The sequence below is a fragment of the Oncorhynchus mykiss genome, chromosome 2 (assembly GCF_057628025.1).
Source record: "Oncorhynchus mykiss isolate SJ-2025 chromosome 2, ASM5762802v1, whole genome shotgun sequence".
NCBI classification, from domain to species: domain Eukaryota; kingdom Metazoa; phylum Chordata; class Actinopteri; order Salmoniformes; family Salmonidae; genus Oncorhynchus; species Oncorhynchus mykiss.
This window is the reverse complement of record NC_143023.1, coordinates 98298217-98311901: the sequence shown is the minus strand read 5'-3', so window position 1 is coordinate 98311901 and position 13685 is coordinate 98298217. Positions and strand designations below refer to the sequence as shown.

At 46.5% G+C, this 13685-nt stretch overlaps 2 protein-coding genes across 2 annotated transcripts; both read right to left on the bottom strand.

Annotated features, from left to right (window-relative positions):
* Nucleotides 1-3454: 3454 nt before the first annotated feature.
* LOC110500748 (cytochrome c oxidase subunit 5A, mitochondrial-like) lies at nt 3455-11214 on the bottom strand. Its single transcript, XM_090215621.1, has 3 exons — nt 10960-11214; nt 10064-10160; nt 3455-3648 (listed from the first exon to the last, which is right to left on the bottom strand). Exons 1-3 carry the CDS (start codon nt 11133-11135, stop codon nt 3535-3537), a joined length of 387 nt encoding a protein of 128 aa, XP_090071747.1. The 5' UTR covers nt 11136-11214; the 3' UTR covers nt 3455-3534.
* Nucleotides 11215-11643: 429 nt separating this feature from the next.
* On the bottom strand, nt 11644-13419 carry LOC149985317 (uncharacterized). Its single transcript, XM_090213715.1, has one exon. The coding sequence runs from the start codon at nt 12820-12822 to the stop codon at nt 11719-11721; it is 1104 nt and encodes a 367-aa protein (XP_090069841.1). The 5' UTR covers nt 12823-13419; the 3' UTR covers nt 11644-11718.
* Between the last annotated feature and the right edge of the window lie 266 nt (nt 13420-13685).

Genomic DNA, 13685 nt, shown 5'->3' with positions numbered 1-13685 from the left:
GCTTCAGCGCAATACGCGCATATACAAATCCGTACAATACTTATCAAATTCCTGACTATTCTGCTCCCTGGTGGCAAGAAAATGCACTAGCACCAATGCAATACCAGGTGGGTCTGGTCGACTTCGTTTATTGACTTTCATTGAACCAGGGAAAAAGAAAGAAACAGCGAGTGGGATGTATCGCTTCTTCTTCCGTCTCTGACCAGACAACATTATTTTTCATTTAAAAATTGACAAAGTTATTGTATCATATCGTATAAATGACACTAAGAAACACGTATGGCTGATAAATACTGATATTTTTTCCAATAAATTTGACTTTTGACCAATTACATTCACATCAGATCTGATTGTTAAAAATATCAATTAGTGAAAACGCAGCCGGTGACACATTCGATATATATATATATATATTTCTTTATTAGGTTCATCAATATTTTACAAACAAAAGGCCCAAATTAAATATCACACACATATTTATACAAGGAGGCAAAGACTAAGTACAAGGTTCCCAGAGACATCAACAGCAGTCCTGAGAAAACCAGGGAGCGAGAAACAGACAGAAGAATTTCAGTTAGATAAAAGGCCTAGTTTTATTTCAAAAGACTAACCCTGAATCTCAAGTCGATCCCTTGCCCCTTCTTTAGATCTGAAAGGATTGGATAGGTCTAAAGGCATATGCATGCTCCCTAGCCTAAACAAGTTGGTAGTGTTCCTGCATATACTATGACGACATCGTGTGACATTTTTGGTAAGGGTTTTTCCGGCTGTTCGGAGACACAAGTTCGGACCCATAGTCTACGCCCCTTTGTCGGTGGTTAACAGTTTATTTTTTTACTTTCACCCTTTTTCTACACAATTTCATGATATCCAATTGGTAGTTGGTACCGGAGCGCCATGTCTAGGTCCAAGAGGCTTCTAAACAACTTCTACCCCCCTAAGCCATAAGAACGTCTAATCAAATGGCTACCCAGACTATTCGCATTGTCCAATGATAATAAGGTGCCTTCCGAAAGCATTCAGACACTCACCTTTTCCACATTTTGTTACGTTACAGCCTTATTGTAAAATTGATGAAATTGGTGGTCTTGGTGGTTCCAAACTTCTTCCATTTAAGAATGATGGAGGCCACTGTGTTCTTTGGGACCTTCAACGCTGCAGAAATGTTTTGGTACCCTTTCCCAGATCTGTGCCTCGACACAATCCTGTCTCGGAGCTCTACGCATAATTCCTTTGACCTCATGGCTTGGTTTTTGCTCTGACATGCACTGTCAACTGTGGGACCTTATATAGACAGGCGTGTGTTTTTCCAAATCATGTCCAATCAATTGATTTTACCACAGGTGGACTCCAATCAAGTTGTAGAAACATCTCAAGGATGACCAATGGAAACAGGATGCACCTGAGCTCAATTTCGAGTCTCATAGCAAAGAGTCCGAATACTTATGTAAATAAGGTGTGTGTGTGTATATATATATATATATATATATTCCGTTTTTTTTATCTCATCGCTACAACTCCCCAACGGGCTCGGGAGGTGAAGGTCGAGTCATGCGTCCCCCGAAACATGCCACGCCAAACCGCACTTCTTTACACCCGCCTGCTTAACCCGGAAGCCAGCCGCACCAATGTGTCGGAGAGAACACTGTTCACCCGCCACAAGGTCAATTGGATACCACGAAATTGGGGAGAAAAAGGGGTAAAACATTTTTTTTTTTAAGTATTCATTTTTTTACCCCTTTTTCTCCCCAATTTCGTGGTATCCAATTGTTGTAGTAGTTACTACAACAATCGCTACAACTCCCGTACGGGCTCGGGAGAGACGAAGGTTGAAAGTCATGCGTCCTCACAACCCACACTGCTTCTTAACACAGCGCGCATCCAACCCGGAAGCCAGCCGCACCAATGTGTCGGAGGAAACACCGTGCACCTGGCAACCTTGGTTAGCGCGCACTGCGCCCGGCCCGCCACAGGAGTCGCTGGTGCGCGATGAGACAAGGACATCCCTACCATCCCTCCCTAACCCGGACGACGCTAGGCCAATTGTGCGTCGCCCCACGGACCTCCCGGTCACGGCCGGTTACGACAGAGCCTGGGCGCTGCAGGAGTCTCTGATGGCACAGCTGGCGCTGCAGTACAGCGCCCTTAACCACTGCGCCACCCGGGAGGCCCCACTGTATGTATTTTCATTTAAAAATGAGGCTATAGGCCTACAAATAGCTATACCACGTAGTCATAGGCCAATTAGGCTATAGGCCTACTGCAAAATGATTGTTTGTTCCTGAACTGTCTAAATGGTTCAGCTGTCCTTCAGCACAACAAGTTGGTTCAACTTCTTTAACTTCATAGCGTGATCCTGGCGCTGTCCTTCAGCACAACAAGTTGGTTCAACTTCTTTAACTTCATAGCGTGATCCTGGCTTACTATTATTATTACAAATGGAAGGTCGTCACTTCTCACAATGGGGATTGTTTAGTAAAGTTAGATCAAAAGCTCAATCAATGTCTTACAAGATCACATATTTATTAAAATTGGTATTTTACAGAACCGAATATGATAGCATAGTATAGTATAACGTTACTGTCAGACAACAAACATTCATTTCTAATGAGATTTTATTTTAGGATGGTTTAGCTGAGGCGGCATTCTTCTTCTTAGGCGCCAAAACTCACTAGAGCCACTAGGGAGGATATATGCTTTGATTGAAACAAAATACAAAAGGGCTAATAGTTTGTTAACACCGTGTGGTCGAATTCGCTCACGAAACTGATTGGCATAGAGATGTAGTTTGGACGTTTCACCGGTAAAAAAATGTCCCAACATTCAAAACTGGCATTGATTTTATGGCCTATTTTGAAATTAGGTAGCCTATGCCGAACTTAGTGTTTGAGGGTATTTAAAAAAACAAAATGTTATTGAGACAATGTGTGTGGGCAAAGGCAGACGTTGGAGGATGCATTTCAATATTGATAGGCTTTGAGGAAATGATGGCGTTGGTTAAAAAAAATGGGGGGGGGGATGTGTGCTCCCTCACCTATAACAATAGCACTAACCCACTGGGCATTTCCTCCAGGACAATTGAAGATGGAGCTTAGCACCACATTGCTTACACCTACCTATCCAATCATCTCAGGTCTACAGACTGCCTAAGGTGTAGGTCTGTAGGTGCTGGGGGGGTTAAAGGTCTTCACGGGTCCACAATTCTACCCTTTCCTCTCAGATCCAGGCCTTGTTCGATTGTCATCAGGTCTATGTAACTACAGTTGATAGAGCAGAGTAGACTCAGCTCTGCATAGCATATTTATTTTATGCTAATACGGTGCATTTATTGACTTGTAGAAGGCCTAGCCAAAATACGAAGACCTATTTGTTAACCAGATGAGCAACTGAAACTATTTTTTGTCACTCTGGTCAAAAATCGGGTCGAGGTCTGGATGTCCTCGTCTAACTTTTTAGACCCGAGAAGACCTCTACCTCGGGGTTAATCTGGAATTCGGTTGCCAGTCAGTGCATGTCCATTCCATACCTACCCATTTATAATTTGTCCATGCCAAGCTCTTCAGGTGTGGAGATACCAAGCTCATCTAGTGTTGGCCGCAGCTCCTGAATTAGGTATGGGTAGATGTCTTTGTGGGGGCCAGATTTATCCTGGGGAGACAATAAATAAACACAGATTGCTTTGACCAATGGGGTGACGGCTAAAGATATAAGAAATAGCTGGTGTTGGAAAACTACTGGTAATTTACAGGTAATCTATGGCAATCTATGGTAATTTATACTTCAATAACTTAAAACAATGTATTCATATGGAAAAAAAAACATTAATCATCAATGGCATGATTTTAAATTAACTCTGCAATTCTCCCAACCATTGACTTTTGGAGATTCACACCTCTACTCAATACAACACATTGAATTAAACGTCTTACAGTATAATAGGAAAGGCTACTGCAGAAAATAGCCGATTTGCTCATAACCAAAGGCCTACCTGTGATTGGCAGGAGGAATGAAGTACGGAATTTAAATGCATAATGATCTGTATTTTCATTGTGGCAGTAGGAGGAAATATCGCTCTAAAAATATATATATTTTTTAAACTTTGAATCTGATTTAGATTGATTAAGGCATATTAATCCTACCATTGAAGTAAGTACCTCTTTGAGTAGGCTATCTATCCCTTTTTCTGTGCTATCCACATTTTTGCATAGACAAAATTATTGTTAGTTAACCAGCCAGGTAACATTACTAAACAAGATCATTTGTTATCAAACCAAAAACATACCAAAACAAAATGTCCACCAATTCGTGGTAGAAAGGGGAGAAGGTCGTTTTGACCGTCTATGGCAGTGGCACCGACCGGAAGGCTGCTTGACAGCGAAGCCTAGTCAGATTGGCAGTGGCACCGACCGGAAGGCTGCTTGACAGCGAAGACTAGTCAGATTGGCACCGACCGGAAGGCTGCTTAACAGCGAAGCCTAGTCAGATTGGCAGTGGCACCGACCGGAAGGCTGCTTGACAGCGAAGACTAGTCAGATTGGCAGTGGCACCGACCGGAAGGCTGCTTGACAGCGAAGACTAGTCAGATTGGCAGTGGCACCGACCGGAAGGCTGCTTGACAGCGAAGACTAGTCAGATTGGCAGTGGCACCGACCGGAAGGCTGCTTGACAGCGAAGACTAGTCAGATTGGCAGTGGCCCCGACCGGAAGGCTGCTTAACAGCGAAGCCTAGTCAGATTGGCAGTGGCACCGACCGGAAGGCTGCTTGACAGCGAAGCCTAGTCAGATTGGCAGTGGCACCGGAAGGCTGCTTGACAGCGAAGCCTAGTCAGATTGGCAGTGGCACCGGAAGGCTGCTTGACATCGAAGCCTAGTCAGATTGGCAGTGGCACCGGAAGGCTGCTTGACATCGAAGCCTAGTCAGATTGGCAGTGGCACCGGAAGGCTGCTTGACATCGAAGCCTAGTCAGATTGGCAGTGGCACCGGAAGGCTGCTTGACAGCGAAGCCTAGTCAGATTGGCAGTGGCACCGGAAGGCTGCTTGACAGCGAAGCCTAGTCAGATTGGCAGTGGCACCGGAAGGCTGCTTGACAGCGAAGCCTAGTCAGATTGGCAGTGGCACCGGAAGGCTGCTTGACAGCGAAGCCTAGTCAGATTGGCAGTGGCACCGGAAGGCTGCTTGACAGCGAAGCCTAGTCAGATTGGCAGTGGCACCGGAAGGCTGCTTGACAGCGAAGCCTAGTCAGATTGGCAGTGGCACCGGAAGGCTGCTTGACATCGAAGCCTAGTCAGATTGGCAGTGGCACCGGAAGGCTGCTTGACATCGAAGCCTAGTCAGATTGGCAGTGGCACCGGAAGGCTGCTTGACATCGAAGCCTAGTCAGATTGGCAGTGGCACCGGAAGGCTGCTTGACATCGAAGCCTAGTCAGATTGGCAGTGGCACCGGAAGGCTGCTTGACATCGAAGCCTAGTCAGATTGGCAGTGGCACCGGAAGGCTGCTTGACATCGAAGCCTAGTCAGATTGGCAGTGGCACCGGAAGGCTGCTTGACAGCGAAGCCTAGTCAGATTGGCAGTGGCACCGGAAGGCTGCTTGACAGCGAAGCCTAGTCAGATTGGCAGTGGCACCGGAAGGCTGCTTGACAGCGAAGCCTAGTCAGATTGGCAGTGGCACCGGAAGGCTGCTTGACAGCGAAGCCTAGTCAGATTGGCAGTGGCACCGGAAGGCTGCTTGACAGCGAAGCCTAGTCAGATTGGCAGTGGCACCGGAAGGCTGCTTGACAGCGAAGCCTAGTCAGATTGGCAGTGGCACCGGAAGGCTGCTTGACAGCGAAGCCTAGTCAGATTGGCAGTGGCACCGGAAGGCTGCTTGACAGCGAAGCCTAGTCAGATTGGCAGTGGCACCGGAAGGCTGCTTGACAGCGAAGCCTAGTCAGATTGGCAGTGGCACCGGAAGGCTGCTTGACAGCGAAGCCTAGTCAGATTGGCAGTGGCACCGGAAGGCTGCTTGACAGCGAAGCCTAGTCAGATTGGCAGTGGCACCGGAAGGCTGCTTGACAGCGAAGCCTAGTCAGATTGGCAGTGGCACCGGAAGGCTGCTTGACAGCGAAGCCTAGTCAGATTGGCAGTGGCACCGGAAGGCTGCTTGACAGCGAAGCCTAGTCAGATTGGCAGTGGCACCGGAAGGCTGCTTGACAGCGAAGCCTAGTCAGATTGGCAGTGGCACCGGAAGGCTGCTTGACAGCGAAGCCTAGTCAGATTGGCAGTGGCACCGGAAGGCTGCTTGACAGCGAAGCCTAGTCAGATTGGCAGTGGCACCGGAAGGCTGCTTGACAGCGAAGCCTAGTCAGATTGGCAGTGGCACCGGAAGGCTGCTTGACAGCGAAGCCTAGTCAGATTGGCAGTGGCACCGGAAGGCTGCTTGACAGCGAAGCCTAGTCAGATTGGCAGTGGCACCGGAAGGCTGCTTGACAGCGAAGCCTAGTCAGATTGGCAGTGGCACCGGAAGGCTGCTTGACAGCGAAGCCTAGTCAGATTGGCAGTGGCACCGGAAGGCTGCTTGACAGCGAAGCCTAGTCAGATTGGCAGTGGCACCGGAAGGCTGCTTGACAGCGAAGCCTAGTCAGATTGGCAGTGGCACCGGAAGGCTGCTTGACATCGAAGCCTAGTCAGATTGGCAGTGGCACCGGAAGGCTGCTTGACAGCGAAGCCTAGTCAGATTGGCAGTGGCACCGGAAGGCTGCTTGACAGCGAAGCCTAGTCAGATTGGCAGTGGCACCGGAAGGCTGCTTGACAGCGAAGCCTAGTCAGATTGGCAGTGGCACCGGAAGGCTGCTTGACATCGAAGCCTAGTCAGATTGGCAGTGGCACCGGAAGGCTGCTTCACAGCGAAGCCTAGTCAGATTGGCAGTGGCACCGGAAGGCTGCTTGACATCGAAGCCTAGTCAGATTGGCAGTGGCACCGGAAGGCTGCTTGACAGCGAAGCCTAGTCAGATTGGCAGTGGCACCGGAAGGCTGCTTGACAGCGAAGCCTAGTCAGATTGGCAGTGGCACCGGAAGGCTGCTTGACATCGAAGCCTAGTCAGATTGGCAGTGGCACCGGAAGGCTGCTTGACAGCGAAGCCTAGTCAGATTGGCAGTGGCACCGGAAGGCTGCTTGACAGCGAAGCCTAGTCAGATTGGCAGTGGCACCGGAAGGCTGCTTGACAGCGAAGCCTAGTCAGATTGGCAGTGGCACCGGAAGGCTGCTTGACATCGAAGCCTAGTCAGATTGGCAGTGGCACCGGAAGGCTGCTTGACATCGAAGCCCAGTCAGATTGGCAGTGGCACCGGAAGGCTGCTTGACATCGAAGCCCAGTCAGATTGGCAGTGGCACCGGAAGGCTGCTTGACAGCGAAGCCCAGTCAGATTGGCAGTGGCACCGGAAGGCTGCTTGACAGCGAAGCCTAGTCAGATTGGCAGTGGCACCGGAAGGCTGCTTGACATCGAAGCCCAGTCAGATTGGCAGTGGCACCGGAAGGCTGCTTGACATCGAAGCCCAGTCAGATTGGCAGTGGCACCGGAAGGCTGCTTGACATCGAAGCCTAGTCAGATTGGCAGTGGCACCGGAAGGCTGCTTGACAGCGAAGCCTAGTCAGATTGGCCGGCTTGTTCTTACAGGATATGTATATTTTTTTTTAAATACGGATCCACTTTGCTCCAATAATTAAACCAACGTAACAACAGAAACCCCATCACTGCCTCCACATCCCAGCTCACCATAACGGCAAAATGGCATTTTAAAAAACGGATGGAGTTGAGCGGGAAAGAACCTCAAAAAAAACGGAGAGAAGCAGCGGAGTAGACTTGTGTCTGGTTAGGGGATGCAGCTGGCTGCTCACAGCTGTCGAACACGGTATTGGATGAAGCACTCTGAACGATGGTGTTCTATATGTAGGATGTATTTATTTAGTTTCATAAGAGAAGGTGGTGATGATCACATCACACAGGGACAAGATGTTTTCTTTTATAGCTCAATGGTTATACACTACATCTGTACACTTTTTATATTCACGGATCGACGAGTTTGCATCCCTGAGAATGTTTTACAGCTATGTCAGTCTATTTGAACATTTCTCATAGTCATCTTATTTTGGATTATTTTATATATTTTACACGTGATAAGGCCACACAGAGGGTTCAAAGGTCACTACAGACATTTGTCATGATCTGACGTACCCCAAAAAAGACCAGTAGAGAAAATTCCACAAAAATCTGTGAAAAAGTTATCACACAATTCTGGTGGTTTACCGGTACACATAGAAACTAATAAAGACCTCCCTTACCAGACCTACAAGCTGCTTTCAAGTGTTACCCTCTCCTGAGTGCAATTATGGATTTATTGTGAAGATGTAGGCTATATTACATAGATTTATTATTAGGACTTGGCTTGTTCGAAGCCAGGAGATGTACTGGGATGCACTGTTGAGCGCTACATCCCCAGGGGTTTGTGCTGATTATACGGAGATAGTAAATGGCGTCCCTTGACAGGGCAAGAACAACAAATGGTACAAAGTGTGAGCAGCGTGAGCTGTACGCATCTATAAGTACCTAGGTGTCTGGCTAGACTCTAAACTCTCCTTCCAGACCCATATCAAACATCTCCAATCGAAAATCAAATCAAGAGTTGGCTTTCTATTCCGCAACAAAGCCTCCTTCACTCACGCCGCCAAACTTACCCTAGTAAAACTGACTATCCTACCGATCCTCGACTTCGGGGATGTCATCTACAAAATTGCTTCCAACACTCTACTCAGCAAACTGGATGCAGTTTATCACAGTGCCATCCGTTTTGTCACTAAAGCACCTTATACCACCCACAACTGCGACTTGTATGCTCTAGTCGGCTGGCCCTCGCTACATATTCGTCGCCAGACCCACTGGCTCCAGGTCATCTACAAGTCCATGCTAGGTAAAGCTCCGCCTTATCTCAGTTCACTGGTTACGATGGCAACACCCATCCGTAGCACGCGCTCCAGCAGGTGTATCTCACTGATCATCCCTAAAGCCAACACCTCATTTGGCCGCCTTTCGTTCCAGTTCTCTGCTGCCTGTGACTGGAACGAATTGCAAAAATCGCTGAAGTTGGAGACTTTTATCTCCCTCACCAACTTCAAACATCTGCTATCTGAGCAGCTAACCGATCGCTGCAGCTGTACATAGTCTATCGGTAAATAGCCCACCCATTTTCACCTACCTCATCCCCATACTGTTTTTATTTATTTATTTTTCTGCTCTTTTGCACACCAATATCTCTACCTGTACATGACCATCTGATCATTTATCACTCCAGTTTTAATCTGCATAATTGTAATTATTCGCCTACCTCCTCATGCCTTTTGCACACAATGTACATAGACTCCCCTTTTTTCTACTGTGTTATTGACTTGTTAATTGTTTACTCCATGTGTAACTCTGTGTTGTCTGCTCACACTGCTATGCCTTATCTTGGCCAAGTCGCAGTTGCAAATGAGAACTTGTTCTCAACTAGCCTACCTGGTTAAATAAAGGTGTTCTGAACTGGCCTACCTGGTTAAATAAAGGTAAAATAAAAAAAATAAAAAAAATGTTCGAAGACAGGAGGAGAAATGGAAGTGAAGTATCAGACATGGCAGGTGTGGTGAAGTTCTCGGAACAGCCCGTGCTTCTACACCTGCATTGCTTGCTGTTTGGGGTTTTAGGCTGGGTTTCTGTACAGCACTTTGAGATGTACGAAGGGCTATATAAATAAATTTGACTTGATTAAACCGAGGGTCAGGATAAAGATGGATCTGACGGCAGGAGTGAAGTTTTTTGGGGAAAAAAAAAGTGGACCCTTACCTTTTGGCTGATCCATTTGTGGTTTCAGGGTGGGTGAAAACAGAGTTGGGTGCTGTGGAATCGGTGAAGGTAATCAGAAGTGGTCTTGTGATAATTGTTTATGTTTCTGCTGGTCAGAGGCAGCAGGCGTTCCGCATTAAATGAATGGGGACAAGAGGTAAAATGATTTGCTCTCAAGGAAAGGGTGCCATTGAGAGCAGTGATTACTGAGTAAAATGTGAAAGTTAACGAACTGAAGGGGAAGATTCCCGGTGTTTGTGATTCTTGTCGTTTGGTGCAACGCAGACAGGGTGGCGTGAGTGAGCTGGGGATCAGAAATGTCCAGTGCGTGAGAGGCAGGTTGAGGTTTCCAGGGTTAGAGTAGTGCAGAAGTTTTCGTATGCTGAGCCAGTGAAGAAAGTAGAGGAAGATGGGTCAAGCGGGAGGGATCCTGAGAGGAGTGGTGTGAGTAGTAGATCTGTACCAGTGCAGAGGGATAGACCAACAAGTGATATACAGTACCAGTCAAAAGTTTGGACACCTACTCATTCAAGGGTTTTTCTATATTTTTACTATTTTCTACATTGTAGAATAATAGTGAAGACATAAAAACTATGAAATAACAAATAGGGAATTATGTAGTAAACAAAACAAAAAAAGTTATATCAAAATATATTTTATAATTGAGATTCTTCAAATTAGCCACCCTTTGCTTCGATGACAGCTTTGCACACTCTTGGCATTCTCTCAACCCGCTTCACCTGAAATGTGTTTTCAACAGTCTTGAAGGAGTTCCCACATATGCTGAGCACTTGTTGGATGCTTTTCCTTCCCACTGTGGTGGGAAGACTAGGTTCTCGTTTCAGGCTTACTACGTTACCCAAATATATGCAATGGCATTAACTAGTCTACTAACGTTAACTAGTTAGCAGCAAGCCCAAGGCAGTCGGTCATTGCAAGAACATTGGGGGGGGGGAAAAATCCAGTTTAATATTTAACTGCGCTTTCAAACATTTAGTAAATATCTTATTCTTAACCACGTCTAGAACTATGTACTCCCCCAAAACGTTTGTAATTTCGCAATCCATCTGCCACTGATTGGGTGCCAATAGCAATGTGCTAACTAGTCAATAACTCCTACCGACCCTGATTTACTTCCGAAACACCACGTGAACCGTGTCCTAAACGACGACATTTGGACATAAAAGTAATAAAACACAAGAATACCTGTACACCCAAGCCGTGTCCAGGTCAGACTCCGGGCCCCGGACACTGAAAGACGGACGGCGGCTCTGAACATGATGAGGGCTCAGCCAGCTAAAGGAGACTTGGCGCAACAACGTGGTTGTCACTAGTTAAGACAGCCAATAAGAAAAAAATTGGCTATATCGTAAAAAATATTAAAAACAAAAAAATGTTTTTTTTATTTTTATTAATTTAATCTAAGACATAAGACTAGCAGTGTGGTTAGGTTTCAAATCAGATTTTTAGAAGAGAAATTGTAGAAATGGGCGAGGTTTATGACTTTGTGGCTGTGGTAACTAGTGACGAATTCAAGGACGTTAGCTAGCAGCTGAAGACCTAACCATGAGCATGCACAAGGTCCTAAAATTACGGGGGGGAGGGCTGCACGTTACCATAACATAAATTACATTTATTTAGCATTTTACCATAATTTTATGAGACATTTTTCCTAAACTACTGAAGTATAATTCGAAAAAGTAGGGGTTTACTAGTTGTTCTTAACCCACTACACTTTTTATAATATATTCTAGAGCCTAAACTTTTACTCAAAAGCAATCTCTTCCAGTTGTCTCCTCACTTTCCTCTGTTTCTCTGTTGTGTCTAACAGGAGCACAGAGTAGATGGAACTCAAGTTTCTTTCAAGTTGAGGGAGTCGAGGGGAACAGGTGGTTCTTCATACAGGTTCTCTTGGCTTCAGGACCAGGCAATATGTATGAACAAGGACTGTAGAGTATCTCTCCTCCTGCTGTTTTCCTCTCTTTCTCAGAGGCGGCACACAGGTGTGGCGTACAGCTCTGTGCATCTCTACTGCCCTCCTGAGACCTAGAGGTACCGGCACTCTGGAACCAAAAAGGGCTTTGGCTTTTCTGGGTCAGTGGTATTGACAACAGTTGTGTTTTGCGGAGCTCGAGCTGTGGTCGAGGTGGAATTTTCACACTGTCACATAGCGTCACTGGGGGCTGATACCTAGGAGGCTGGTACCCTGGGGGTTGGTAGCTAGGATCATGCTGGGTTTCTGGGGGCTGATACCTAGGAGGCTGGTACCCTGGGGGTTGGTAGCTAGGATCATGCTGGGTTTCTGGGGGCTGATACCCAGGCTCACTTGGGTCCAGTGGGTGTTTGGAGAGCAGGATACTGATAGCAGGAACAGTCTTATGAACAGTCATCCTGGACACGGGTGTCATGTCAGTCTCCTGACTCTCCCACACCTCACTCACAGTCTTGTAGTGGAGCTTGGATAACTGGTGTAGTCCTCCCAGTTTCCGTTTCAGGATCTCAACACATGTTATGGTTTTGGTGATCCCTTTTCCTGATCCAGTGAAAACCACCTGTCTCACTCTCAGCCCGGTCCGGGTCTGACTCCGGCCAATGTCCATGACTCCCTCTCCTTGCCTCTTCCCCATCTGAATCCTGTCCACTGTCACTCCCTCTTTCACACTCAGCATCGTCTGAATCTGACTCCCATCCACTTCCTGTTCCTCCCTCTGCATACGAGCCATTACAAATCCCAAGAGGTTTCGGATCTTGCTCCCTTCCTTCACTCGCATTTCGAGCACGCCGGCTGCCAGTCCAGGGATTGGACAGGCAGTGGGTTCATCTGTGGTGCAGACTCTCCTGAAGCCGCTCTGGCCACCCAGTTGAGGCAATGAGGAAGAGGATGAAGAAATGGAAGGCAGTTCTGTGGTCGTTCTAGGGAACGCAGACTGGATTGGTTTCATACTGGTAAAAGTACATGTAGTCATGGTGGGTGAGATGCTGCTGCTTTGTTAGAGCAGGGGTCGGCAACAGGCCAAAACCGTCCCACAAGTGATTTTTTGTTGTTGTTGCCCCCCCCCCAAAGTCTTTAGTAAAAATAAAATAAAATGTTTTTAAGTATTCTTATTTTTTTCAGGATTTTTGTTTTTTGGGGGGGATTAAAAAAGACAGTAAAATCAATGTAATCAAAGTAGGAAATTATTGTTATTTTCAAATACAATCTCTATTTGTGTTTAGTTGTGGTCAATTTGTAATGTACAAATTATTATAATTATGTTCTGACCCCCCCAACCATCCGCTCCAACAAAAATCGTCCCCCAGCTGAATCTAGTTGCCTACCCCTGTGTTAGAGGGTCCCTCAACTTCCATTTGCTGTGATTCCAGTCCTTTTCTAATCCTTTGAAAAATGCATGTCAGTTTTTAAAAGCTGAATTCTATTAAATCCCTTTTTTTTTTTGGTTTTCAGGAAGCTACGACGACGATGATAATCTTCCTCCTTCTCCAAACCACTGGACGAGAAGGAAATAAGTTTACCTCCGACTTCGACTGATGCTGGGGTTTGTCTGTAAGGTTTACCTCCTGTTCCGACTGATGCTGGGGTAAGTTGTAGCACAGAGAGAGAACGAGAGGAGGAGGAGAGAGAGAGAGAGAGACATTCCATTGGCTGTCCTATCCTGTGTGTGTGTGTGTGTGTGTGTGTGTGTGTGTGTGTGTGTGTGTCTGAACATGCCTGATTAAACATCGTTTTTAATATGATGCAATGAGGCATTAAAACAAGACTAAGCTGTGGAAACATGAAATGAGAGATAGTACCTAGTCATGTATTACACTGTCTCTCAACTGGGTTGTC

What these genes read in the sequence shown, in the direction of transcription:
- LOC110500748 (XM_090215621.1), bottom strand. Translation starts at nt 11,135, where the DNA reads ATGTTCAGAGCCGCCGTCCGTCTTTCAGTGTCCGGGGCCCGGAGTCTG. An exon ending in TCGGTAGGAGTTATTGACTA is followed by an intron (nt 10,161 to 10,959) that starts GTTAGCACATTG and finishes TCTGATCCCCAG; the next exon opens with CTCACTCACGCCACCCTGTC. An exon ending in TAACTTTCACATTTTACTCA is followed by an intron (nt 3,649 to 10,063) that starts GTAATCACTGCT and finishes TTGTCTCCCCAG; the next exon opens with GATAAATCTGGCCCCCACAA.
- LOC149985317 (XM_090213715.1), bottom strand. Translation starts at nt 12,822, where the DNA reads ATGACTACATGTACTTTTACCAGTATGAAACCAATCCAGTCTGCGTTC.